This window comes from Perca flavescens, chromosome 18 (assembly GCF_004354835.1).
Source record: "Perca flavescens isolate YP-PL-M2 chromosome 18, PFLA_1.0, whole genome shotgun sequence".
In the NCBI taxonomy this organism is placed as follows: Eukaryota; Metazoa; Chordata; class Actinopteri; order Perciformes; family Percidae; genus Perca; species Perca flavescens.
The window spans coordinates 2906524-2933898 of NC_041348.1; the positions used below are offsets into that span (position 1 = coordinate 2906524).

Genomic DNA, 27375 nt, shown 5'->3' on the forward strand with positions numbered 1-27375 from the left:
TCATCGACCACTTTTGTTCTAAATTGGGCAGTGTGAATGAGGAAGGTGCAGCCGATGTAAATACCAGAAAAGGAAGTCTGTTGTGGAATTCAAAAAAGAAGTACTCAGATCATTTACTTCCGCAAAAGTAGTAATACCATAGTGTAGAAATACTATGTTAGAAGTCCTGTATTTCAAATGTTACTTGAGTAAAACTTCATAAGCATTAGAATATATTACCAAAGTACCAAAAGTAAAAGTACTCATTATGCTGAATAAACAGTAATTGAGTGGGAATAAATAAATGATGAAAATCAAAAGACAACCAGTCACATTTTGGAGGATTTTTTTTAATATACATATAAAAAAGCATTTCTCAAACAATGTTTTTTCTTCAAGACAATGGGACCTGATCATCACTCAATTAGTTTTCTCAAACTTCAGATCAGGTGATATTAAAGACAGCAGTAGTTAGGACAGCTTGTGAACATGTAGATGCCGTATAATTGATGCTGAATACAGTGGAGCTCTCTGTGGCGCCACTCTCCAGGTCAGGTGAAGCCCCTCCCCTCCCCTCACCTGTACCTACTCCTCTCTTTATCATTGGACTTCTTGGAGGAGCTGCTGTGGCTCCGGTCCTTGCGGCTGTGGCCTTTATCACGGCCCTCTTTTCCATATTTGAGCTGGGACTTGCTGCGTTTGTGGTCCCTGTCTCTGGAGCGGGAACGGGAGCGGGACCGAGAGTGCTGGCGCCCCATCTTTCTGTCTTGCCGGCTATCCTCGCTGTCCTGGAGATGACACAGAAGATGTGAGAGTGAGACAGACAGCGGTGGAAAGTAAGTACATTTACCCAAGTACAAATTTGAGGTACATTCAATTTATGTCAGTATTTCCACGTTCTGCTACTTTCTACTTGTATCTCTACTACATCTCAGAAGGCAAATATTGTAATTTTTATTCCACTATATTTGTCGGACAGCTTTAGTTACTTTTCAGCTGATTTTTTCATCTCCCATTTCCAGTAAAAACTCCATGCATCTCCAGATGTGTTGATGTCAAATGTTTGATAAATTCAAACACAAATTCTATGTGTTGAGAAAGTTCTCCTACTTCTTGAACTAAATGAAGTCTTTAAAATCCCATTGGATCAGCTGGAAAATGCATCATCACAAAGCTGAAAATGGCTGTTTTTCTGACACCATGAAAAGTGGACTTTTTTTAGAGATACATGGTTCTCACAGGACAGCGACACTACAAACATATGATCTTATAGAATATGATGCATTGCTGAAGATCAAACTAACAAACCGTATATAAAAGGAGGTAAAATGATCTAGGGCTGGGCAATATCTCGATATTATATCGATATCGTGATAGGAGACTAGATATTGTCTTAGATTTTGGATATTGTAACATGGTAATATGGCATAAGGTGTTGTCTTTCTGTTTTGAAAAGCTGCATTACAAGAAAGTGATGTCCTTACCTGAATGTTCTAGCTGTTCTATTATTTGTCAGTTTCATTTTATTTATTATTTGAAGGCTACATGCGACTGTGTTTTTATAATGTTCAAATGTTTAAATAAATTAATTACTGAATAATGTGTGAAGCTATAGTGCGTAGTTTCTGTACCTGAAGATAGTCACACTGAGAAATCCAGAGAGTTGTGTGGAGCTGATAGTCTTAATTAGCTTTGTAGCAACTCATTTGGCAACGGCTTGAATGTAACGGATGTTCATTAATATCAAAAAGTTACACACTAAAGCTTTAAGTATTATTGTATTGTATATTTTACATGCCGTGGTATCGACTTTGGTACCGACTATCATGTACTTTTTTGGTGGTATCGGAACTGACTACTAGATTTTTAGTATCGTGACATCCCTAGAGTGAGCATGTGCAAACTATCAGTGGCACACTTACCACAGCACATGCTTAGAATATAATGCATTAAATGATCTGTACTTCCTGTAAACAATGCATCTGCAGTGGAAACCTCATAGTGCGAGGTGTAACTAAAATAATGACTAAACCCCATCATTAATTTTTAAACACCAGAACAGCCAGAGCCCACGCCCACTGGATGTTGCAATTACATTTTTTAAATTATTCTGTCATTGTTATTGTCGTTTCCCTCCTGTCGGGACTTTTCCTAAATACCAATTCTGCACATTCCTCTCCACCACAGCCAGATTGGAGCATTGCATGATTGGCTGTACAGCACATTGGGACAATGAATGCAACATGGAAACTCATTTGCACGCCAATATATACCAACATACATTTATAATCACATACATAATATCAGAAGTAAAAGTGAAACTAATCACACCTTCTGTCTTGACTATGAAAGTTGTGTCCGGATACGGGAATCCCCGTGTGCACTATAAGCTATGATAATATCAGGTTATTTATAGGACTCATTTTAACAAAACACTTTTAAACACTAAAACTATTTGAAACAATATGTGTGTAATGTGTATTGCAACTGTATAGTGTATATTAATAGCTAGGTTCTGTGGTTTTGTATGTGTTATAATTTGTATGACATGTAATCAGGGTGGCATTGGAAATGAGAGCTCGCTCTCAACTGACACTCCCTGAATAAATAAAAGGTGATATATGTAAATAGTTCTTTCGTTACACAAAATGTGATGTTATCATTTGCACCGTGATTATATTTAACATTTAGTTTACTTAGCAAAATAAAAAAGCTGAAATGAATTACAATGTTTCAGCATTTATTTCATGCCTTTTAAGGTTTTACGCTGGCATTAGATGGAACCAAATAAATGTGTTTTTTGCAGGTGTTGCTCACAATAACTTCTGAGACTTTGTGTTGACCAAACTGAACATCACACAGCGCAAATGACAGGAATATATATATATATTTGCTATCTAAATATAGATAGCAAAATAGCGTGTGTGTGTGTGTGTGTGTGTGTGTGTGTGTGTGTGTGTGTGTGTGTGTGTGGGGTGTGTGTGTGTGTGCACAAGGGCCAGTTCAAAGGATCAGGTTTGCGGAGTTATCTGGAATCAGTCATTGTGCCAGGTGAGAGAGAGTTACTCAACAATAATCCAGACACATGATTAAACCTGCTTCTTGGAAGACATTGGAAGTTCTGGTCTGTCTGTCTGTCCAGTTATGGCGCTTTTCCATTACATGGTACCTACAAGCCTCGACTCTACTCGCCTTTTTTGGTTTTCCATTACGAAAAAAAAGTACCTGGTACCTGCTAACAGATACTTTTTTTAGTACCTGCTCAGTCGAGGTTCCAAGTGAGCTGAGGCTAGCCGAGAAGGTGACGTGAAACCCTGCAGGCTGCTGATTGGTCGGAAAGAAGAGTCACTGATCACTGCATTGCTAGACGGCATTTTTAAATAGTTTAGCCAGCGGTGTTTTTTTGCTGCCGGAGGCTCCACGCAGAGCTTTCTCCGTAGCATACAAGTGGCCTGATGGTTATACTGGTGTGCTGGTGTGTGCATGTCGAGTCGCCGTGTGTGTGTGGGGAGCTAGTGAGCGAGGGAGAAGTGAGAGAGTGACGGCGATTATCTCCGCAGCGAGTAGCGACTCTAGAGTCATATATATGTGACCACGGTGGGAAATCTGGAGCAGTAAACGTTAACTATCTCTTTGATATCATGTTGTTTACGGAGAAGGAGAACCAGGAAATGAGTCAGGAGAAATGCGACGCCACTAAGCCACGCCCACAGCAGTTGCTATGACGACCAGCCACGCTGAGGCGATACTAAAATCTGCAATGGGAAACGGACGCACAGCGAGTCGAGCAGGTACCATGTAATGGAAAAACGCCATTACTGTCACCATAATGATTAACTCAAAACACTTAGCTAAACAAGCTTAAACTACTACATCACTATACGATTAATAGCAAACTTGCAATTAACGTCTGATGTTATGTAGAAAACCGGCTTCAATTCAGGTAGAATTGTTTACAGACTGCTGAAGGCTAAAGAGGAGAGAAGCTTAATGAAGGTTGTGCTACATTAACAAGTATATGCAATGCATATCAGAATGCCCCTACCACGCTAGTGTCAAAGGATTTGTGCAAGGTGAGGATTTGCACAGTATACCACTTGTATTCCGACATATATATTTACATCAGATTCCTTGTAAGATAAAACCACTTTTCTGCAGTAAAAGCAGAAATAAAAATGCAGCAGCAGCAGAAACGGCATGTAGTTCTCTGCTCCACCGCACAGGGAAAGTATAACACAATATAACAATACTGTTGTGTTGGCTTGAAGATACCTTTTGCTTTTTGGACTTCCTGCTGTCCTCGTCATCTGAATGATGATGGTGCCTCTTCTCCTTGTGTTTCTTCTCAGAGTGTCGATGGCTTGTCGCCTCCTCTTCCTCCTCGATTAGCAGGTCATACTTGGAACTTTTGGGAAAGTTAGGGAAAGCTCCAGGATGTTGAGAAAGTCAGTGCTGTAATTGTGCAGTTTTGCCAAATCAAACAGCCACCACAACAGAGGCTGTACAGTTCAATATTGCAGACATGTTGTGACATGTGATGTGGGAAAACTGGAAAATGAATCCCAGCCTATTAAACACACAAGGATACTCTTGTTTAGGCTTTGCTTGATCTTTGAGAGCCAGTTTGGATCGGCTGTCCACATCCTTCTCGTAGGCTTTGAAGTCGTCTTTAGTATACTTCCCACCTAGGAGACAGACACAACTATGATCTCTGCTGTGGACACGAGGACATACAGCAACACTGAATATAGAAACTAGGTTTAGATTAGATTTGTAACTACAGTTCGGTCCAGGAATATCTGGACAGTGATTTTCATAATTTTAGCCCTGTGCGCTAACACAATGGATTTGAAATGAATCATTGAGATGGAATTGTAGTGCAGACTTTCAGCTTTATTTTGAGGGTATTTACATCAAAATTGGAGGAAGAGTTTAGGAATTACACACATTTTCATACATAGTCCCCTTATTTCAAGGGACCTAAAATAATTGGACAAATTTATATAATCATGAATAAAATGTCCATTTTTAATAATTTGTTGAGAATCCTTTGCAGGCGATAACTGCCTGAAGTCTGGAACCCATAGACATCACCAAACGTTGGGTTTCCTCCTTTGTGATCCTTTGCCAGGCCTTGACTGCAGCTGTCTTCAGCTGTTTATTTGCAGGTCTTTCTGCCTTAAGTTTGTCTTAAGCAAGTGGAATGAATGCTCGATCGGACTGAGATCAGGTGATTGACTCGGCCATTGTAGAATATTTCACTTCTTTGCCTTGAAAAACTCCTGGGTTGCTTTTGCAGTATGTTTTGGGTCATTGTTCATCTGTACTGTGAAGTGCCATCCAATCAACTTTGTTGAATTTGGCTGAATATGAACAGACATAATGTTCCTATAGACTTCAGAATTCATGCGGCTGCTTCCATCTTCTGTCATATCATCAATAAACACTAGTGACCCAGTGCCACTGGAAGCCGTGCATGCCCATGCCATTACACTGCCTCCACCACGTTTTATAGATGATGTGGTGTGCTTCAAATCAAGAGTTGTCCCAAGCCTTCTCCATACTTTTCTCTTCCCATCATTCTGGTACAGGTTGATCTTAGTTTCATCAGTCCAAAGAATGCTGTTCCAGAACTGGGCTGGCTTTTTTAGATGTCTTCTGGCAAACTCTAATCTGGCTTTTCTATTCTTGAGGCTTATGAATGGTTTGCACCTTGTGGTGAACCCTCTGCATTTGCTCTCGTGAAGTCTTCTCTTTATGGCAGACTTGGATAATTATACGCCTACTTCCTGGAGAGTCTACTTCACGTCACTAGATGTTGTGAAAGGGTTCTTCTTTCCATGGAAAGGATCCTGTGATCATCAACCACTGTTGTCTTCCGTGGACGTCCGGGCCTTTTGGTATTGCTGAGCTCAGCGGTGCGTTCCTTTTTTCTCAGAATGTACCAAACTGTTGATTTGGCCACTCCTAATGTTTCTGCCATCTCTCTGATAGATTTTTTATTTTTCCGCAGCCTAAGGCCGGTTACACACTGCCTGTGTGGCGTGAGCGTGGCGTTTCTGTTGCATGTCAGCTGCATGGATTTTTCTGTCTTTACACACCAGAAACGTGTCTGACGCGATGCTGCTGCTGCTAGCCTTGTCTGGACACATGTATGTTTCCCATTGATAAAATGAAATGCCATGTTTAACATAAATATATACTGCTTTGATTACAGCAAAGACAACAACGGCAAAATAGGCTACTGAATATTTTGTTCTGTATTGACAGGTGCAATATTAGAAAATTTCTTTCTTTCTTTTTTAATTACATTTATATCAAAACCTAGAGACTTTCAAACATCAACATGTCATTTATTAATATGTATTCGTGTCTAAACGACATAGACATCTTTTCCTATTCTATTTCGCCTGGAAACACTTCCAACACGCTTGTGTGTGGTGTGAAAAATAGGCGTTTGTTCTATTTCTAGCAGGCACGCGTATTCGGCGCGGCTCGTAGGCAGTGTGTAAGCTCTAACCTGTTAACATGGGAGCCAAAATATAAACGGACACGCCACGCAGCTGACACGCTCGCGCAACGCATCCAGTGTGTAACCGGCCTAAGGATGGCCTGCTTACTTGCAGTGAGAGCTCCTTTGACCGCATGTTGTGGATTCGCAGCAACAGCTTCCAAATGAAAATGTCACACCTGAAATCAACTCCAGACCTTTTATCTGCCTAATTGATGTTGAAATAATGAGGGAATAGCCCACACCTGCTCATGAAACAGCTTTTGACTCAATTGTCCAATTAATTTAGGTCTCTTGAAATAAGGGGAATATGTATGAAAATTTTTGCAATTCCTAAACCCTTCCTTCCAATTTTGAAAGTCTGCACTAAAATTTTATCTCAAGGATTTCATTTCAAATCCATTGTGTTAGCGCACAGGGCCAAAATTATGAAAATTGTGTCACTGTCCAAATATTTCCAGACCTAACTGTATATGCAGTATCAAGCAGTCCAGTTCAATTTGCTACACATTCAAACTGTATTTTTGTTTGTTTGCATTGTCAAAAGTTGTGGATGGTACCAATAGCACCGCTTCAATCCGTCCCGTTTTTTTATATACCTCAAGCACACTGATCCAATACTAAAAAGGTGCAGCTAGAAACACAGCAGTCCACTGATTGTAATAACTAAAAACGACACGCTATATACGCAGAAGACACAGCTTTCACCATCCAGTAATAATCCCACCTACATTTTAGAGAAATTTCTGCAGTGGAAACACAAAACAGATCTAGTGTTTAGGTACACGTCCATAAATGCTTCGCACGGCTCTTAGGGTACTATCCTAAAAAGTAGGGATAGCCCGATTATCAGCCCTGGACGATTATTGGGCTGTTTTTTGGCAGTTTGCAGATTATCTGTATCGCGTTTTATTTGCCCGATAACCAATAAAGTTAATTAATTAAAAAGGTCCCTACTTTGGCTCGGCTACAGCTCTGTGTCTGTCCCTCTGCTTCGGTTTCACTCACCACTGAGTCTGACTTCATGTCCCGCCCACAACACTACCTGACTTTCTTTTACTGGGGATTATGTTGAAAGTTTCTCATTCATTAAAGAATTGCTTAAAGCATTTAAACAGAGTTTTGTGTTGGAGTTTGTAACTTAATTTTGACTTTAAATTTTTAATTTTCACTGTAAATGCATATCTGTTCCAAATATTGGTTATCGGTTTCATTACCTACTAATAATCGGTATTGGCCTTGAAAAAACATTATCGGTCTATCCCTACTAAAAAGTGTTGGAAACTCGGCTAAAGGCTTCAGTACAAGTACCTTTGCCTTTCCATTTGATCTTTGAAACGGACTGGCTGAAGTCTACGTGAATGCGTCGATCATCAATGAGCACGTTGTCCATTTTAAAGTAGGCCTTTTCACAGTCTTCTTGCTGTGGAGACAGAAAGCATAAAAAGAGGTAAGAGAGGAACTGTAATAGAAGTCAACGTGAGATAATGTAAACATGGCATTACTGAATAAAAAAAGTTACTCTGAATGGGTGGAAAGATGTTTAGGTCATGAATTGAATTGAACGGAAATATGATCTTTAGATGGTAGTTATTTCTGTGAGAGCTCCAACTGACAATTATTTTCATTATTGATTAATCTGCAGATTTTCTTCTCAAAACCTTGTGTTGATGCTTATACTGTATTCATGCTTTGTTTTAAAGTTTGCTGTTTTTAATGTAAAGCACTTTGGGTTTACTTGTAATGAAAGGTGCTATACAAATAAAAGTGACATTGATAACCGTTTAGTCTACAAAAAAGTGAATTAGTATGTATCGTAATATATATATACACATACATACATATATACACACACACACGTTATTAAGCTATTATATATCACTGTTATTAAGACAGAGGAGATTTGCGTGTGCCGAGTACCTTATGCAAGTAGCCACACAGTGGGACATTGAACATAAAGTCAGAGGATATGCCTTGCGTTGCACATAGCCTCCACCAAGCCATCACGGTGTCTCTCACACTTTATCTACGGTTTGTTTCAATTTATTTTTTGTATCAACCTGATTTAATCCCACTTAATAAAAGGGGATGTTTTTGTGAGCCTTTATTATCCCACATGTGAGGTTAAACACAATTACTTTTAGCTGACCAATGTACTTGTACACTGCGTGTTGCTGTAATGCACAAGGTCCATTGTTTTGTGTTGAGCCACTTTTAAAAAAAAAAGGGGATGTTTAGATAATCTTTACAAATGTAAAGTGGGACGCTACATTGTGTTAGTATGAGCAGGTAATGTTATATTCAGGTCAATGTGCCAATCTGTTGTTGCTTGATGGGCTTGAGTTTGCCATATTATGCTTTCATATTTTTTTTAACATACTGTATTTTATTGAACTGTGTCTTTCCACATATATTGCACCTCATGTGGAAAGACAGCTGGCTGACGCTTATCTTTCATATTCATAATGACTCATTTACAAGAACAATGTATTCCATTACATAAAATGACTTTATTATGTTACTGGAAGTCACTGGTAGAAGTCTGAGTGAAAACACATTTTATCTACAACAAACTGCCCAGCACCCTCTAATGGTTCAAATGTTCATTGCACTTCACCATGTCCAGCATCATCATTCATTAAACTACTTGCTGCTTTGGCCCATTTTAGATGTCCTCTGCTTTGATATACACTCCATGGTTAAAGCTGTTCAGCACTGAAGCACAACCTTTCTGACCAAGTTCACAAGTTTTAACACTTTTATTCCACAATGGACAGCTAGGCAATAATGTACCAGGTTCATGGTAAATATAGTATATTTATGTAACTTTCACATCTCCAGCAGCCCATGTGATCAATATCAACAGGTCACAACAAGAACAAAAAAATGGAGTTTATGACTTCCATTATTCATATCCTTTTTGTGTTTTCATGTTTTACGTTCTATGTATTTCTAACAATACGCCCCTACAGGACAAGGTGACATATTGTAAGTCTATGCATGACAGTCTACTGGGGTTTAGTCAAGTTACACTCATCATACATACTCTAGTAATTCAACTGTTTTGGAAATGCACTTACTCCATTTTTTAGAGTGTGAAATAAGGAGATCAAAATCAATCTAGTGGCATCATACAGTCGGCTAGTACAGGTACAAGTCTCTGTAACCTGGCCAGCTGGGACAACAAAACTCAATCATTCAGTTTATAAGCATATCTCCCTAAATGTGTAACAGTTTCTTTAAACTGTAAACACATACTTTGTAAACACAAGTGCACATTCACAGTTTACTTAGATATTATACATTACATAGACACATAAGATGCTCACCTTTTCAAACTCAATAAAAGCGTAACAGAGGGAATCTCCACTTTTCCAGTCTCTGATGATTTCACAGCTACACACAGCAGAGTAACATGAGAAAAGTTTTATACACACACATACATTTTCCACATTAGGGATGTCACGAGAACCAAGTTGGTTCCAAAATTCTGAAAACAGGACGGTACCCGTTTTTCTACAGTACCATCGGTACCGGGGGGATGCAATTCTTTCGGACCTGACGGGGGCAGTATACGCCTACAGGTGTTTTAGTTTGCTGTGAAATGCTGAAGAATAAGAAGACGACCAGCACAGAACCAGCCATTGTCTGTCACATAGAGCCTCAAGTTAGCTACGACAGCTGACATTAGTTAACTTTAGCGCTTGTTTGAGCGGACCTCTATAACGTCAGTTAAGTTAACTTTGGTTTATTTACATGACGTTCCTCTTCCGGGATTGCTCCTGTGCCGGCGGAAATTCAGCCGGAAATTCCACCGGATGTCCTTCATTTAGGCCAGATGTCTGCTACCTTGGGCTTTCTTTGTGTTGGCATTTTAAACTCCGGTGGATTTGTGAGGACTATGGTTAACTGCTCCTCAGATCTCTGCAGGGTAAATCCAGACAGCTAGCTAGACTATCTGTCCAATCTGAGTTTTCTGTTGCACGACTAAAACAACTTTTGAACGTACACACGTTCCACCAAAACAAGTTCATTCCCGAGGCTATTTTGCAGAGGCACTGTTGCTCCGTCCGGCGCTTAGCACCGCCCAAGACGATTGTGATTGGTTTAAACAAATGCCAATAAACCAGAGCACGTTTTTCTCTGCTGCTGTGGAGGAAGGTCTGGCAAAGCGAGACTTATGGCGCTTACCCACTGCTAGTACCCAGTCCTCATTTTTCCATTGCAGATTTAGTACCGCCTCATGCGTGAGGCAAGCGTGGCTGGTTGTCATAGCGACGCCACAGGAAACTGCCGTGACCTAACGCGACACACACACACAGAACGTGGAAGGTGTGTTGATTTTGATTCTCTGCATGTGGCTTGACACATTTTGTTTCAAAAGAAGCCAGAGACAGAAAAAAAAAAAAAAACACCACTGGCTTAACTATTTAAAAATGGAGGGTTTGTTCAGGTCACCCCCGTCTGCCGCTACCAATGATGACGCAGTGATTAGTGACGATTCTCTCTGACCAATCAGTAATCTGCAGGTTTTCACGTGACCTTTTGGTATCGCCTCAGCTCGCTTGGATCCTCGACGGAGGGGATAAATAAATCTAATCATTATAAAAATATAAAAATAGCACCCGTTAGCTAGTACCAGGGACTTTTTTATAATGGAAAAACAAAAAAGGCAAGTAGAGTAGAGGCAAGTTGAGCAGGTGAATTCATGAAAGACGTTACCATACGCCGGCTGTGTGGTGATGCCATGCTGCTCAGAGCAGCGGGTTGTGGGGTCAGGAAGACGTTTTCTCCAGATTATATGTAAAAAAGGCTTGTCCTTGTTATACCAAAATACTAGTTAAAGGAGCAGGACATAGGATTTTTTGTTTTGTTCTTGTTTTATCAAATTGGGGATCAAGAATCATGAAATTTCACTGGTATTGGTATCGATGACAACATTTGTCTTTTTTGAAACACACCGTGGTTTCGACTTTGGTATAGAGTATTGTGTATTTTTGGTGGTATCGGTACAGACTACTAGATTTTTGGTATCGTGACATCCCTATTCCACATGTACAAATCATTTCTACAAACTAGCAATCTGTCAAGCTTGAAAGTTAGCATCACCTTTTTATGGTCCCAAAGCGAGAAAAGATGATTTCCAGGTCCTCGTCTGTGGTCACTGGGTTTAGTTTACACACAAACAGCACGTTCTCTGGAGGCCTCATATCTGCATCAGGGAGGTCACCCACCTGAAGGAATGTATGACAGAAGAGTGTATAAATGTCCCAGACTGCATCTTTCCTATCTTCAGTTAAAGGCTGAGAACAAATGTTGTTCCTCTTACCATCTCCAGCAGGATGGCCTGAGTTTTGGCTTCTTTCTCCTTCAACCTCTCCTCCAACTCCTCGGCTTCTTTTCCATCCGCATCGTCGATCACTTCATCCGCGCCAATTCGGCCGCTCTGCACACAGTAACAGCTGGAGTTATTAGCAGTATATGCTGTTTTTACATATAGTGTATACATTCTTTCATGTTTATTCTTCCACATAAGGTTTGCTGGACATGGATCACTTGTTCTTAAAATCTGTTTCTGGGTTATCTTAAGTCAAGAAAGTTTTGGCATTACATTTTTGTCTAAAAAGGAAAAAAAACACTATTTCCTTAATAAAATAACAATGGCACTTCACTCACGTCCAGCTGCTCTTTGGTGGGCTCAGGTGATCGATCGGGCACTGGCAAATCAGGAGGGTCATCAAAAGGGTCTTCTAGGATCACAGTGTGGTTTATCCTGCAGCAAAAGGACACTCATATCATGACTGTAACTGGCACACTTTGCCCTGACTTTAAAAAAGATAATTAATACAGTCTTTTTGGACCCACAGGATACTACTACATAGACTACATAGGCAATTTGTCTCATTCACCTTAGAAGTGTAATGGTTTGTGTATGTGCCAAGAAGTCACAATAAAAATAATAAAACATTATTGTTAACTGAAATAAAAATAAAAACGACGCATTACTAACTAAAACTGTAATGTCTGTTTGCAAACCTAACTAAAACAACATAATTGAGTAAATGTCCTTAGTTTTCGTCTTTGTCAATGTCTTTTTGTTAATGTTTTATACAGACTATACCATAGACATATTTACAGTGGGTTAATATGTGTATTAATACTGGGATGTCTACACAACTGTGGGAGTCGATTGACTTCAAAAAGTTCGCCACTTTACTCAAACCAAAGTTCAAAACACCTGTTCACGTCTGTCTTCTTTAGTCTGTTGGCTATTTAGGGGTTTTCCTGGAACACGTCACTTACACATTTTGCTCTTACTGCAGCGTCTTGTGTAGACCGTTTACTTATCTGTGCTCATCATATGTACATTTTATGTACCGGTGTTATTGTTGAATAATATGTGAATACATATTTCTAAAATAGACCTTTTTCACGACAGACATGTTGACATTTCATAGTAGGAAAAAGCACAGGTGTATTCAAAACCATTAATGATGGCTGCAATCCACTTAGGAGAGACCCTGGTATTAATACATTACTGATGGCTGCATTCCATTTAGGAGAGACCCTGGTATTAAACCATTACTGATGGCTGCATTCCACTTAGGAGAGGCCCTGGTATTAATATATTACTGATGGCTGCATTCCATTTAGGAGAGACCCTGGTATTAATACATTACTGATGGCTGCATTCCATTTAGGAGAGGCCCTGGTATTAATACATTACTGATGGCTGCATTCCATTTAGGAGAGGCCCTGGTATTGCGCATGCTGAGTCACTGAAATATCTTACTGGGACACTTGATGGAATTGAGCCATCGAATTGAGCCAGGTTATCAATTTCAGCTGTGCTTTTCCTACTATGACAAGTCAATATGTCTGCTGTGAAAAAGATCTATTGTATGTTTTTGTTGAGTTATTATTACACAATAGTTTTTCTGACCTTTTTGAATCTTGGCCCTGACAAATAACCCATATTACAAAAAAAGACAAACTAAACTAAAACTATGCATTTTCAAAAAATAAAAAAACAAAAAGTCAAAACGAAATAAAAATAAGAACTAATGAATGAAAAATGCAAAACTAGAATAACCTTGGCACTGTTACACCTCTTGTTCACCTGATATCCTGAAATGGGACAAAGTCTTTGTCCACAAAGGTCTCATTGATTTTGGCCAAGATGTCCATGCCTTCCGTCACTTCCCCAAACACAGTATGGACTCCATTCAGGTAGTCCAAGTTCTCACCCATGGTAATAAGGAACTGAGGAAAAGAATAACACATTACGCACATTATGCGAGTCATGTCAGTATATCGACTTTTTAAGGTATAGCGATACATTTTCAAATGAGATATGGGATGAGACAATACTGCTTAGTGCTTATATCAATATAATTTGATGTTACGCTACTCTCACTTCTTCTGTAAAGCCGTGCCTATGTTCGCATCTCTCCTCTAACACTTGCCACGCAACCCTACCCCTACTCGCTTACAGGCCCTCCTGCAACATGAAGGGAGACACAGCGCCCGATTTTCCTACAGTTTTAATTGGAATTTGCACAGCTGAATATTTTGTTAAGCAGGAAAGCCTGTAATTGTACCAGTGTTTTTTAGATTTAACATTAACTTCAGTTCTATGAGTTCAGTACTAAGAGTAAGTGAGACAGCACCTTGACCCGGGAGAGAGATGTGACCCGTGACCAAATTGCCATAGTTCATATAAATGCAGCGCAGCAACAATACAGACATTTCATTAACGAGAAGTATGTAAAGTCGGTGACCTCAACAGCATTCAACCAGTGCTGGACCCGTTCGTCATGAGTCAGCCATCACTCTGTAGTAGAGAATCCAGTCTGCAGTGTAGTTCAGACACTTAACTGATAAACCAGAGATCGATATCGATCTCTCTCTTTGAATTTGACATTTATCCTGCTTTGTAGAAAACACAGAGATACATATTGTGTATCGCCATTCAGTTAAAAACAATTCTTTGGTCCATATTGCCCAGCAAAAAAAAAAAAAAAAAAAAAAAGCAAAAACCCTCTACACAGCTTGTCACAACATTTTTGTCACACCAAAAATAGCTACATTATTAAGGCCAGTGAAATGCAAAATATTGTATTCTATAGTAGACATGATGATTTCTGTATGAAACTATAGTATGGGGTTCTTCAACTAATCAGCTGATTTATATACTAAATATATAAGTTATTTGTAACATGGATGATCAAGTGAAACCATCATTAAACCTAGTATCAGGAATCTTCTGCTCTGGAAGCTTTTTGCAACTTGCAGGGCAAACGACAGTGTGACTGTACATCTTATTCACCTGAGAACCATGCTGATCATTTCCATTGTTCACCATGGACACCGTCCCCTTCTTCCTGTGTTTGATACGTGGCGTTTTCTCTGCTTCAAAAAAGCGGGCCTGGTCCCCATAGAGTTTGCTAAACACACAAGAGAACATTTCTCACAGTGTTCAACTTGAGGTGTCAAAAAAAAAAAAAAAAAAAAAAAAAAAAAGAAATGAAAATGACTGACCTGTAGACAGATTCTCCACCACGCCCTGTCCCGGTGGGATCTCCAGTCTGCAGAATGAAGTCTCTCTGAAGAGGAGGCAAACACATTGTTACGGCATCTGTCCAACTTCAAAGATGGATGAACAATTAGGAGAGCCCAGAGGTTGTGCATTAACATAAAGCAAACTTCACATCACTTTTAAGACTGCCTGCTGCTTTTGTCTACTAAATTTAGACAGTTCATAAAAAGATTTTGAGAAAAGGACCACAATATTTAATTTAGGGCTTTTGTTACATTATAAGGACAGATATTCAAATGTATTCTTTATTGATCCCCAGGGGGGAAATTACAATCACTCGGTTGTTATAACTCACTACAAACAGGCCTTATAGACAGACACACACATGCTCAGGTCCTATACATGCACAAATGGAGAGATGTCAGAGCGAGGGGGCTGCGACTGCTGGACAGGCACCCCCCGAGCAGTTGGGGGTTTGGTGCCTTGCTCAAGAGCACATTGGCAGTGCCCAAGAGGTGAACTGGCACCTCTCCATCTCTTCAGAAGTAGTATGTCCCAAATGTCAGCATACTGCATGCAACCGTACATACTGTATTAAGGGAAGCTGCAGGAGTACTACAAGTTGAAAGCAGAAGTTTGGAACGCAGCCTGCCTGGGACTGACGTTATATCGCCCCCCTCAGGCAAGTTCAAATGAGTTCAGCAGAGATTGATTCATAGCTCATTTACATTTAGTGTACCTACCTGCACATTGTGGATGAGGCAGTAGTTGTAGTACTTTATCTTGCATAGTTTCAGAAAGTTGAGGCAAGCTGCAGAAGAAAAAAAGCACAGAGGTTAAACAGACACATAAAACGACAGTCAAACATGACCATACCCTTAATAACAAAAGCGTCTATTTAGCTAGCGTAAATACATGAATGCCAAATAAGGCTGTGTGTTGGTTTATTCCAACTGTGTTGTTTTTGCCCGGTTATCTATTTGCTAATAGTGCTATTAACGCTGAATAAACACATGAATAGGACGCGAGCAAGCTAACAGCCTTTGCTAGCACCCACTAATGCTGTGTTTCAGCTGGTCAATAACCTAACGTTACTCAAGTAGCAACCAGTTGCTCGCGGTATGAGCTGCAGTTAAGCGCAAACGGCTTAATTTTCTTACTTTTAGGCCTTTCTTCTGTAAACAAATCAATTACGACATCGCCCAACGTCGTTTCAAGGAGCACCGCCATGCTGCTGACGTTCCTGATCTCGCGAGAAGAGTGTTTGGATATTCGGGAAATTCCGCGAGCGTGCGCAGTTGATATGTGTTGCTCAATGTTTTTGTTTTAGCCTAGCTAGCTCTCTTGCTGTTCCTGGCAGGCGAAGTGAATACAAAATGGAAATGTCAGCTCTGTTAGTTAATGTTATATCTCTTCTTTTTGCCTCAGTAACGTGCACAGAGTCGTCGCCTAGGCAACTGAATACGGTAACATGTCAGCAACAGCGCACATTGAGCCAACTGATGATGTTGATGTTAGCTTAGCTAGCGTTAGCTCAACGATCAGCCTGACTGGCAGACATTGTGTTATTAACGTCACGTCTGTCTGTGCTTTCTTTTCTTTTTAATGATTGATCCCCACAGGAAAACATCCTGATTAATGTGACGGCAGGGACACTGGCGGACACACAGCTGCAGGACTCCAACAACTTGCAGGTAACGTTATCGTTATACAGTTACTTAACGTTAGTAAACGAAAGTAACGTTACAGAGGCGGGGCGACCAATCCGCCAAGCCTTACCGTTGTTGTTGATATTTCTTCTTTCAGATCAATTTAAACATATCGGTGGGCGAAGAGCAGGTGCTGGTCAATGATGTCCCAGTCGAGCTATCAGGGGTCACCAGGTTCAACTGCCAAGCACTTCTCTGTGAGTTTTCCTAAACCTATAAATACTGAAATCATAACAACACTAACCAGAAGAAAGTACAAAATCTTATCCTGAATAAAATACATTCTTAGAATGAATTATTCTTGTTACAAAATGTCAAAATTAGACGGGTTGCTCTGTTTTCTTTAGCTATATCATGTTACAGGCGGGACACAAAACAGAGTGTCTGGGGGTCCTCTGCCATTTGAATCGCATTTCCTGCATTTCTACATACATTTAGGGACTATGATGATACAAAGTCCAGGAAATGATTAAGTTGATCATAATAGCCTCTTTCCGACCAAGTAGTTAAAGGAACGTAGTGATAGGAACAGTCCACTTCTAAACAGTTCTACTAACTACTTTCCCCCAAAACCCATTTTTTCCATTTGCATTCACACTAGCCAAGTGGCCTTAGGAACTGACTTTTTGTTATTATAACACAGCCATCTAACCACCACTATGCGGAAAAGAGAAAAGACACTGCCCTGAAGTAGGAACTGAAAGAGTTATAAGGAACTGAAATAAAACGATGCCAATCGTGAGAAATGGTGAAGGGTATGTGATGATGTGGGGCTATTTTTATTCCAAAGACCAAGGGAACTTTATCAGGATGCATAGTATCCTGGATCCATGAAATAACTGGCCTTTAAAAATAAAAATCTGCCTGCCTCTATGGGAATTTAACATAGTGGTGTCTATACTTATGCCCCCTGTATTTTAAGGAAGAAAATTCATTTATTTACGATACATTATTCATTAACAAAGAAAATTGGTGTCCTTGAAGGTTGGATTTTTCCTCATTTTTTAAATCAATTTTTTAAATCAATTTCCAAAAGATTATTTTTTTACTCCTTTTTTTAGTCAACTTCAGCATGGGTGTCTAAACTTATGCATACCACTGTATGTTGGTGTTGCTGGCTCCAATGCTGCTCCCCTAGCCGACAACAGCGAAGTACAGTGCACTGGCACCAACAGACTGATGGAAGATTTCCACCATCTTGCTGCACACTTTGAAGGATAGAAGTTTCTTCAGGAAATAGAGTCTGCTCATCCCCTTCTTATATACAAACCTCGGTAGACCTGTAACAATTCCAAATTTTGCTGTACAATTAATTGTCTCATAAATAATTGCGATTAACAATAGAATTGTATCTTTAAGTCAAATTTAAAAAATATTTATGAATGTATTCCTTTTTTAAACAAATTCAAGTTTTGAATGAATTCCAGGATACATCTTTTGGTTATATTACTGACATGTGACCCAGATGATGTAGTAACAAAAGTACACAGCCTGTGAAGTAAACAAGGCCTCTTTATTATCATAAAACAAATTATCTATCGCTATCTCTACCCCCCCGGGGGTAACAGTCTGTTACAATATATAGTCCGACCAATAATCACCTATATAATTACAATTTGGCATATCTAAACAAAATCAACAATTACCAATCATACTTAGCTAATGTCAGCAATTGAGTGCAGTTTATTAAAGAAACCGGGATTATTTAAATAAATGGACGACGGCGAGGCGTGAACCGCGGTTGCCTCCGCCGAAGTCCATTAATACCTGACAATGGACACCTCGAAGGGCATTAACCCGCTTATACCATGGTCACTTGCCAAATAACATATTTTTAAAACATTAGTTTATATTTTAATTAGTTTTACAATCGAAATCTAAAGTTTATCCAAACAATAACTCCGTTTCCCTGGTTACGCCTGACGGTTTGACTAATACCTGGAACAATCATTCCCATCCATCAGGTTCTTATGCAATGCAAACGTTGTTCTCTCCACCAGGAATTAGAAAGAACCTTAGATACGACTTGCCTCCCTTAGCAACCGGAGATATTTATATAGTCCGCTCAGCTGATAGAACCTTTCAGTTTAGCTACGAGCCAGAAAGCTAACTCTATGCTAGCAAGATCCAAAGTCAATAACATTGTGTACAGTTGGCAATCAGTAAAAATAATTTGACAGTATGTTGAATAACAAGACAAGCTAACTATCCAGCCATGTCATTGTCCCCAAAACAATTTAACGACTTTTAAGAAGAATTTGATCCGCGATGTGTAACGTTACCGTCGGCTGCAGCGGCGCAGCCTGAAGCAGCGAGCTGAACAGTGAACGGGATGTGAGATAACGTTATTCGCTGTGAAACAAAGTCAGTCCAGAGGGCCAGGAGAACTTATTTCTTGCAGACTGTGTGTTTTAGCGCCATCCTGTGGTGTTCAGAGGACGATTTGGAAATAATAAATCTACATTTCCTTATTGATTTAATGTAGCGCATTCATTTAGAACAGTAAACAGTCAGTTTCACCGAACTCCTTTAGTAGGTGTCCTACATCACTTTTTAATGGACACCCTGCAGCCAATCAGAATCGAGTATTCACCCAGACCATGGTATAATAATTAATAATGGGTTTCTGTGGCCCTAAGAAACACCTCTCAACTAGGGCTTCAACTAACGATAATTTTCATTGTCGATTTGATCTAATGAATATTTTCTTGATCAATCAATTAGCTATTCGGTCTCTAAAATGTCATAAAATGGTGAAAAATGTAATTCAGTGTTTTTCCTTGTTTTGTCCACAACTCAAAGATATTCAGTTTACTGTCCCAGAGGAGAGAAGAAACCAGGAAGCTGGAATCTGAGAACAGATGGCTCACACTTAATCAAGATTAATCGATTATCAAAATAGTTGCCAATTAATTGAATATTTTGCAACTAATCGAATAATCGATTCATCTTTGCAGCTCTACTCTCAACTCTCCAGTGTATGGTTTTTCTGTTAAGCATATTTTGTTCCTCTTGTCTGCCCCACGCATCTGTTTCAAACGAGAGTTTTCAGTTATATCTGCTGCACTACGACACACAAGCAATCTGAAGCAGGTTTCCCTGCGGGGTCTTAAAAAGTCTAACATTTCAAAATCAAAATGTCAGGTCTTAAAGTAGTCTTAAATTGTGTTTTTAGATGTTAAATCATTAAACAGGTGTTAATTTTCCTATGTCCATGTAACGCTGCCTCATATGCTCTCTTTTTTTAAATTCCGTGGTGTTGTAGTTCTTTCTCTCTCTAGTCCAAATATAATTTTGCTGCATTATGACTACAAATGAGACCAACATGTAACGCATGTATATTGCAGCCAATCAGCTTTGGTGTTATTGCCGCGAGTCTCTTTCAGATTGTACCACAGACATAAAACTTTATTATTCTTAAGCCATGGGGAAATGCAAGTTTAGTGATACTGAACTGAACTTAATTTAGGGCCTGAGTTGATGTTATGATAAAGGTCTTAAAGGAACACGCCGACTTATTGGGAATTTAGCTTATTCACTGTAACCCCCAGAGTAAGACAAGTCGATACATACCCTTCTCATCTCTGTGCGTGCTGTAACGCTGTCTGACGGCTCCAGCATTAGCTTAGCCTAGCACAGATCCTTCAGGTAACTGGTTCCAACTAGACTACTGCTCCAAATTGTGACAAAAGTGACAAAATAACGCCAACATGTTCCTATTTACATGTTGTGATTTGTAGAGTCACAGCGTGGACAAAAAACAACGTAACATGAGACACAGCCATCTTCTAACAGTAAACAAACCTGGAACTATATTCTCAGACAAGCTTGCTGCGAGCATATCACTCCGCCCAAGTACTATATTCTTCCGCCTGAGAATATAGTTCCCGGTTTGTTTACAGTTAGAAGACGGCTGTGTCTCATGTTACGTTGTTTGTTGTACACGCTGTGACTCTATAAATCACAACATGTAAATAGGAACATGTTGGTGTTATTTTGTCACTTATTCGGAGCAGTGGGATTACTGGAACCATTCACCTGCAGGATCTGTGCTGGCCTGATGCCGCTGGAGCCGTCAGACAGCATTACAGCACGCACAGAGATGAGAAGGGTATGTATCGACTTGTCTTACTCTGGGGGTTACGGTGAATAAGCTAAATTCCCAATAAGTCGGCGTGTTCCTTTAAATTTCCTTCATAATAGTCTTAAAAAGTCTTACATTAGTTTGATTTGGTGAAACCTGCTAAACTGTGTAAAAGGAGTCTGAAAAAAATGGATGTGTTCAAATTGTCAAATATATTTAATTTACATATATTCAAATGTGTATTCCATTTCCAGTAGACGGCATCAATGGAAGCAGTGAGTTTGAATCTGGGGACTTGGTGTCCACTATCACCCGTGTGATGGTGAGCCAGAACCGGCTATACAGCGACTCAGAGGAGGTGGTGGCTCTGCAGGTGTTCAGTGAAGTAATTGAGATGGAGGGCAAACAGGTAAATATCTCCTGACCATGACAATTGGAGAGAATATACCAACAGAACCTTGTTTGTTCTTTTACCCTCAAAACTTACAACCTTACCAATCATATAATGTATGATCAGAACTGATAAAATACAGTAATAGGCTTTGTTCACACTTGGTGTCTTTTTTTGACAAGAAAACGATGACTAGGGCGCTTTTGTAGTGAAAAACAAAAAGCTGGCAGCTTTGGTTCCAAAAAGCAGCCGTGAACGTCTTTTCTTGCTATAGCAACAACTACTGCTACAGTATGCTAGCTAGAGCGCTATGTGTAGCGGTGCTAATGTTAGATAAAACAAAGTGGCGGAGTGAGCTACAGAAAGAACAGAGAGAGAGAGAGGTGCTAACGTTAGATAAAACAAAACGGTAGAGCGAGCTAGGGAAAGAACAGAGAGAGAGAGAGAGAGAGAGAGAGAAAGAGAGAGGCGCTAACGTTAGATAAAACTAAGTGAGTTCCCTGAACAGGGAGCATCAGTCATATCTTATAACTCGCTGTGCTCAGACTCCATTTTTTTTTTTTATGGAAACGGCAGGTCTGGCTACTCCGCTTGTCATTGGTCGGCTGTCAAAAAAGCGCATGACGTGGGGCGTTTTTTTCAGAAAAGTTTAATCTATTTCAATTTTAAAAAGACGAAGCTGCCGAAAAAAAAGTTGGCGGTGGCGTTTAAAAAAGCCCTCAGGACTTTTTTGAAAACACGGTTTACTCCATACAGGATTAAAATGTAAAACAGACGCTGGCAGCTTCAAAAAAGACACGGAGCGCAAATATAGCCTTACACTGTGTAAAACATGATTTGGAATAGCAGTATTTGGGGTTTGTATCATTTAGGTCCAGCAGCCTGACATGTGTGAGGTGAAAATACTGATGAGCCCAGATTTCCAGAAGCTGGCTCAGTTTACCAACATCTACCCCATCGGACACAGTGAGATCTTCAGGGTTCCCCGGGAGAACGATGTGGTGGTCACTGACCCACCAAATCCTAGGAAAGGTATGAAATCCTCTGATCCTCCTTATTTTTTTTTATCATGCAGATACTTTATAGCAGTCCAGTTTAGGGCCTTCTCACTCCTGAAAGTCCAAACCAAGGGTCCGGACCAAGGCTCATGTTTTTGTGACATTGTATACATTTGATCCGGTAAGTTTTGGTTTCACACTGCACTTATGCAAGCGCACTAAAGAACTATACATTACATAACTGCACCCTGTCATCATCACGTACGTGAGCCGCGTCTCCCGATACTTTTTGATTGGTTTGGAGACGGGCTTCCCCGTCCTCTCGTATCCCCTCTATGCATCAGAGTTTTTTCGACTGACTCCTGCTCTCCCTGTGCTACTCTTTCTGTTTTGTTGCGCTGACACAAGACACGGGAACTTTACTTGGGTTTTGAGGAGTGTCGTGTTTTCAGATTTTGAGAAAAGGGAGGCTTTGTCCGATGAAGATTAACAAAAAGATTTAATAACAAAATGGCATGACAAAAACAGTTTTTTACGCTGCAGCGGGCTGAAAAGCTGACTTTCCTAACGCAGCCACATCTTTTCAGTCCCTCTCCTTCCCTCTGCTGAATGAATGAACCGGACCATGGTTCAGTGTGATCCTCTTTTGGTCGGCCCAAATTTCGGCTGCATGGTTCGGATCAAACTGAAAAGTCGGAAAGTCTGGACCAAACGAGGTAGGTGTGTAAGGCCCCTTCGTGTGTATTCTTAACTTTCCCACTATTTTTTTTTTTTTTAAATCAGACGAAGAACAGCTGATGTCCCAGACCACTAGCCAGTACCCCCTGAAGCACACAGAGACCACCCAGGAGGAGATCGCAGCCCCGGGAAAGCTCCCAGAGACTCCACTTCGTATGGACCCCGATCTCCTGTACGATGTCAGATACGATGATGAGTTTGATGTCAGAGAGCCGAGCCAGCCGGATCAGATTCAGATGGAAACGCCGCCCAAAGAATTGTTATCATCGTACTCTGTAAGCCCCGTCTAATGCTAACCTGGTACTGCAACAGAGGTGTCAGTGGTAGGTGTGGTTTGTTATGTAGGAGGAAGAGGGTGAGAAATCACGCCGTTAGGGGTCTCTTGAAACATTGAATGGAAAGTCATTTTATTCAAAGGTACGTACGTTTACATGCACATCAGTAACCGGGGTTAAGTGAATAACCGGGTTATGCGAGTTCTCCCCGTATACATAAGCTGGGGAGAATGACATTTCTACCTCCGAAATAGTAGGTGGCGCTCTGCTAACACACAAGGCTTTTTCTTCCGGTTGACCTATGTCAACATGACACAGACCGATCACTAAATTAGTAAAATTTAACAACTTAATGTTTAATTTACACATTATTTAAAAACAATAATATTATAAATATTAGAACAAAGCATACGCAGAAATAAGAACAGTATATAATGTAGAATATTAGCTGTGTGCAGTCATATACCAAGCTGTTTACTTGGCTAATGAAAGTGAATATTCCACTAATATTCCCGTTTACATGTGGACGTGCAAAATACGATTTTTTTTTTCAAAGTTTTCCAGCTGTGGCAGGCTTGTTGGAGCGTGCAAACCTTCCTTCAACCAGCTTCTTGAAAAGGTCAGCATAGCAATGTGTGCGCATATCCAAAAACCTGTTGATGTCCAAGTCTTTGAAAATGTTTGAAAGTAGCTGTGTTTCTCCTTATCAGGTTTGCAGCCTTGCAAACTGTTGGCTGGTTTGTGTACAGAAACCATAGCAACGCACAGAGCTGGCCGTAAAATGTAAACGGACAAGAGGCCGTAAACTGGGTGTAAAAACCCTGATTGAGACGCATATTCAGAATGGGCTGTATAGATCTAGACTGCCTCTAAATCCGGAATAATACCGAAATATCCCACATCTTATGCGGAAAATACTATATTCAGAAGGCCTTATTTGGAATATCCAATCGGAATATGCTGTTTACATGACCCGTATAAAATTTGGAATAATGGTGTAATATTGGTGTGAATGTAAATGTACTCAATGTAAAACTCTGCAAATGGGTCTTATAGACATCTATCATCGTAGTTTTTTAGCCTTCACCTGTGCACATCGCTCAGACACCCTTCTATAGCATGTAGTACTGGTAGAGCCTGGTACCAGCAGGAAAAGCTAGGGCTGGGCGATAGGGAGAAAATCAGATATCACGATATTCTTGACCAAATACCTCGATATCGATATTGCGGCGATATTCTAGGGTTGACAATTGGTGCTTTAACAAAATATCTTCACACTTAGATTTTAAATAAATAATCAGCAGTCATGTTGACATAATGTCTAAGTGGGGAAAAGGCGAATAATAGAACAGCTAGAACAGTCTGGTAAGTTCAGAAAAGTACATCACTTTACTGTAATGCAGCCTTTAAAACCAAGAAAAGACAACACTTATGTCATATCACCATATTACGATATCCAAAATCTAAGACGATATCTAGTCTCCTATCAGGATATCGATATACTGTCGATATGAAAAGCTCATGTCTCCATGTCCATCCTCTCCTCAGGCCATGTGTCAGTGGGTGGAGGAAGTGAGAGAGCGTCTCCGGCGCTTCAGCGCCGAGTCGCTGCCTCTTTTCTTCCTGGTCATGTGGGTGGTGGTGATCGGCGTTGTCGGGTCAGCGGTCATCGTCAAGATCTTGGACATGTTCTTCCCAACTTGTGAACACAAGTGAGTTTTTTTTTTTTTTCACGGTGTTTATGATTGAACAAATGGCACTGGCAATGGCAATTTTATTTATATAGCATCACAAGTTTACCCAAAGTGCTTTACATTAAAAACAGCATAAATATTAGAACAAAGCATACGCAGAAATAAGAACACAGTATAATGTAGAATATTAGCTGCGTGCAGTCATTGAGGAACTGGTTCAAGGAAATGTCTCTGACACATAGAAGGTTAAGCCTAAGCCTTTAATTATAGTTTAAGCCTTTTATGACATAAGAATGCATTGTGTACCAGACAGATAAGCAAAAGAACAGGAAGTTGCACCACACAGAGGCCCCGACCTTGGTGTGTGTGAAACTAGGAGACACCTCCATGTGAAGAGAGAATAAAGACATAGGGAAAAGCCTTTTTAACATTAATGTGAGTTCCCCCAGCCTGCCTATGTCCCCCCAGTGGCTAGAAATGGTGATAGGTGTAAACCGAGCCCTGGGTATCCTGCTCTGCCTTTGAGAAAATGAAAGCTCAGATGGACCAATCTGGAATCTTCTCCTTATGAGGTCATAAGCGAAGCATGGCAGTTGGTCAAGACCACACCCCCACCCTCCACCTTGCCCCCCCCTCTCTCCTCCTCAATAGCTACAGACACAGAAATGGCACATACTAAGGAAAGCTCATTGTGGGACTGGCTCTAGTGGCTGTAATTCTGCACCAAGGCTGAATTTGGGGAAAGAGACTTCAGATCCAGTATTAGGGGACCACTAAGGTCTATATAAAAGAGACTTCAGATACAGTATTAGGGGACCACTAAGGTCTATATAAAAGAGACTTCAGATACAGTATTAGGGGACCACTAAGGTCTATATAAAAGAGACTTCAGATACAGTATTAGGGGACCACTAAGGTCTATATAAAAGAGACTTCAGATACAGTATTAGGGGACCACTAAGGTCTATATAAAAGCAGCATGTCATTTGACCTTTTAACTGAACTCTTTGTCTCAGATTAATCCTTGTGTTCTGGTAAACTTAAGTCCGATGAAAGAAGGCGCAGGAATTAATAAATTGGAGTCAGATTTGACAGGCCTTAGGGCCTTCTTTATTACAAATCCCACTACAATAAGCATCAACACAACAAGACAATTCATAAAAACTAATAAAATACAAATCCCCTCCACACACAGAGATTTTATATCCAGAAGATCTACTTTACCGTGTCATCAGTGACCGGTGACCTCCCTTACCTGATTATCTCTTTTTCTTTTTTCACAGACACATTTTTCACCTAAACCCTGTCACTCTAATGCCCGAGGATGAGAAGCACACTCTGCTGGAGAACGTAGAAATCGAGGCAGAAGAAGAAGAGGAAGAGAAGAAGCCTTGAATGAGCAGTTGAGTTAGCAAGCTCCTTTTTATTTTCAGTTGGTTCTTATTTGTTTTTCAACCTTGGTTACCCGGTTACGTTTTCAGCATGGCCTGGTTTTGTTGTTAGCTTATATTCAAAAATGTGTGAAGCAGTAGGTCGCGTTTCACTTCAGTTGACCCTTTTAAGCACAGCGGCCATGCAGCAGGAGGTCCTTTAATGGTCCACCTCAAATTTAGTGGCATGATCAAAATGGGAACGAAATTACGTTATTCATAGTGCTGAATCTCAACTTCCCGTGTTGTGATGTCAGCTGTGAAGGTGTTGGTTAGCGGTCAGTCAGCGTGTTAACCTAACTCTGTGCAATCCAACTCTTTGCTCCTGTGATTGGTCGGATAGAGTTTATGAAAAGTCACTTTTATCCAGTCCCAAATGCCTGTGCTTTTACGGTAACGAGTTACTAGAAATGACCTCATTGTAACATTGTAACAAGTTACTAGAAATGACCTCATTGGGTACTTTTGCTTTACCCGGGGTCACGTCAGACAGCTAGCCTGCATAATATATATCTTGTTTGTTTAATATGCACCAAAAACAAAGTGCAAAAAGGATTACGTTCCAGACTATACCTGGCACAGTGACTTCCTCTGAGGCTTACCATGAGGTTGCCAGGCATCCTGCAAAGACTTCAGGAAGTCACTGATTGATCCTTTTCATCCAACGTTGGGCAAAAAGAAGGAAATAAGCATATTTCCTAAACTGTCACACTATTCCTTTAAGCCATTCTTAAAGTGCCGAGGAACAGACGGTAAGGATCAGAGGACACCGAAGACGAGCAGATATAACTATACTGTAGGCTTAACTAATAAATATGAACAAACTGAACATTTGAGGGACTGCATCTAATGATTTAGAGTCTGTAAGTCCACTGGAAAGACTTTCTACATGTAGCAGTTCTTCACAGGTCACACTTTCTTTTCACACTGAAAATGATATGATACCCCACTGCAAGAAAACTAAAATGACTTTATTCAGTATATGTATAATGTATGTAATATTCCTTTTAAGTGAAGAGAAGGATAA

At 40.2% G+C, this 27375-nt stretch overlaps 2 protein-coding genes across 3 annotated transcripts; one reads left to right on the plus strand and one right to left on the minus strand.

Annotated features, from left to right (window-relative positions):
• Positions 1-308: 308 nt before the first annotated feature.
• ppil4 (peptidylprolyl isomerase (cyclophilin)-like 4) lies at positions 309-16317 on the minus strand. The gene is made up of 13 exons (XM_028604928.1): positions 16190-16317; positions 15773-15840; positions 15032-15096; positions 14820-14937; positions 13611-13753; positions 12167-12263; positions 11820-11936; positions 11600-11724; positions 9820-9886; positions 7802-7913; positions 4568-4664; positions 4252-4384; positions 309-767 (listed from the first exon to the last, which is right to left on the minus strand). Exons 1-13 carry the CDS (start codon positions 16257-16259, stop codon positions 555-557), a joined length of 1425 nt encoding a protein of 474 aa, XP_028460729.1. The 5' UTR covers positions 16260-16317; the 3' UTR covers positions 309-554.
• Positions 16284-27122, plus strand: ginm1 (glycoprotein integral membrane 1). Of its 2 annotated transcripts, none has more exons than XM_028604929.1 (8): positions 16284-16495; positions 16652-16723; positions 16836-16935; positions 21077-21231; positions 22086-22245; positions 22995-23224; positions 24773-24936; positions 26202-27122. In XM_028604929.1, the coding sequence occupies exons 1-8, from the start codon at positions 16406-16408 to the stop codon at positions 26311-26313; spliced, it is 1083 nt and encodes a 360-aa protein (XP_028460730.1). In that variant the 5' UTR covers positions 16284-16405; the 3' UTR covers positions 26314-27122. The 2 variants fall into 2 exon arrangements, with proteins under 2 accessions (XP_028460730.1, XP_028460733.1); XM_028604932.1 differs by having other exon boundaries at positions 21080-21231.
• The last annotated feature ends 253 nt before the right edge of the window (positions 27123-27375 follow it).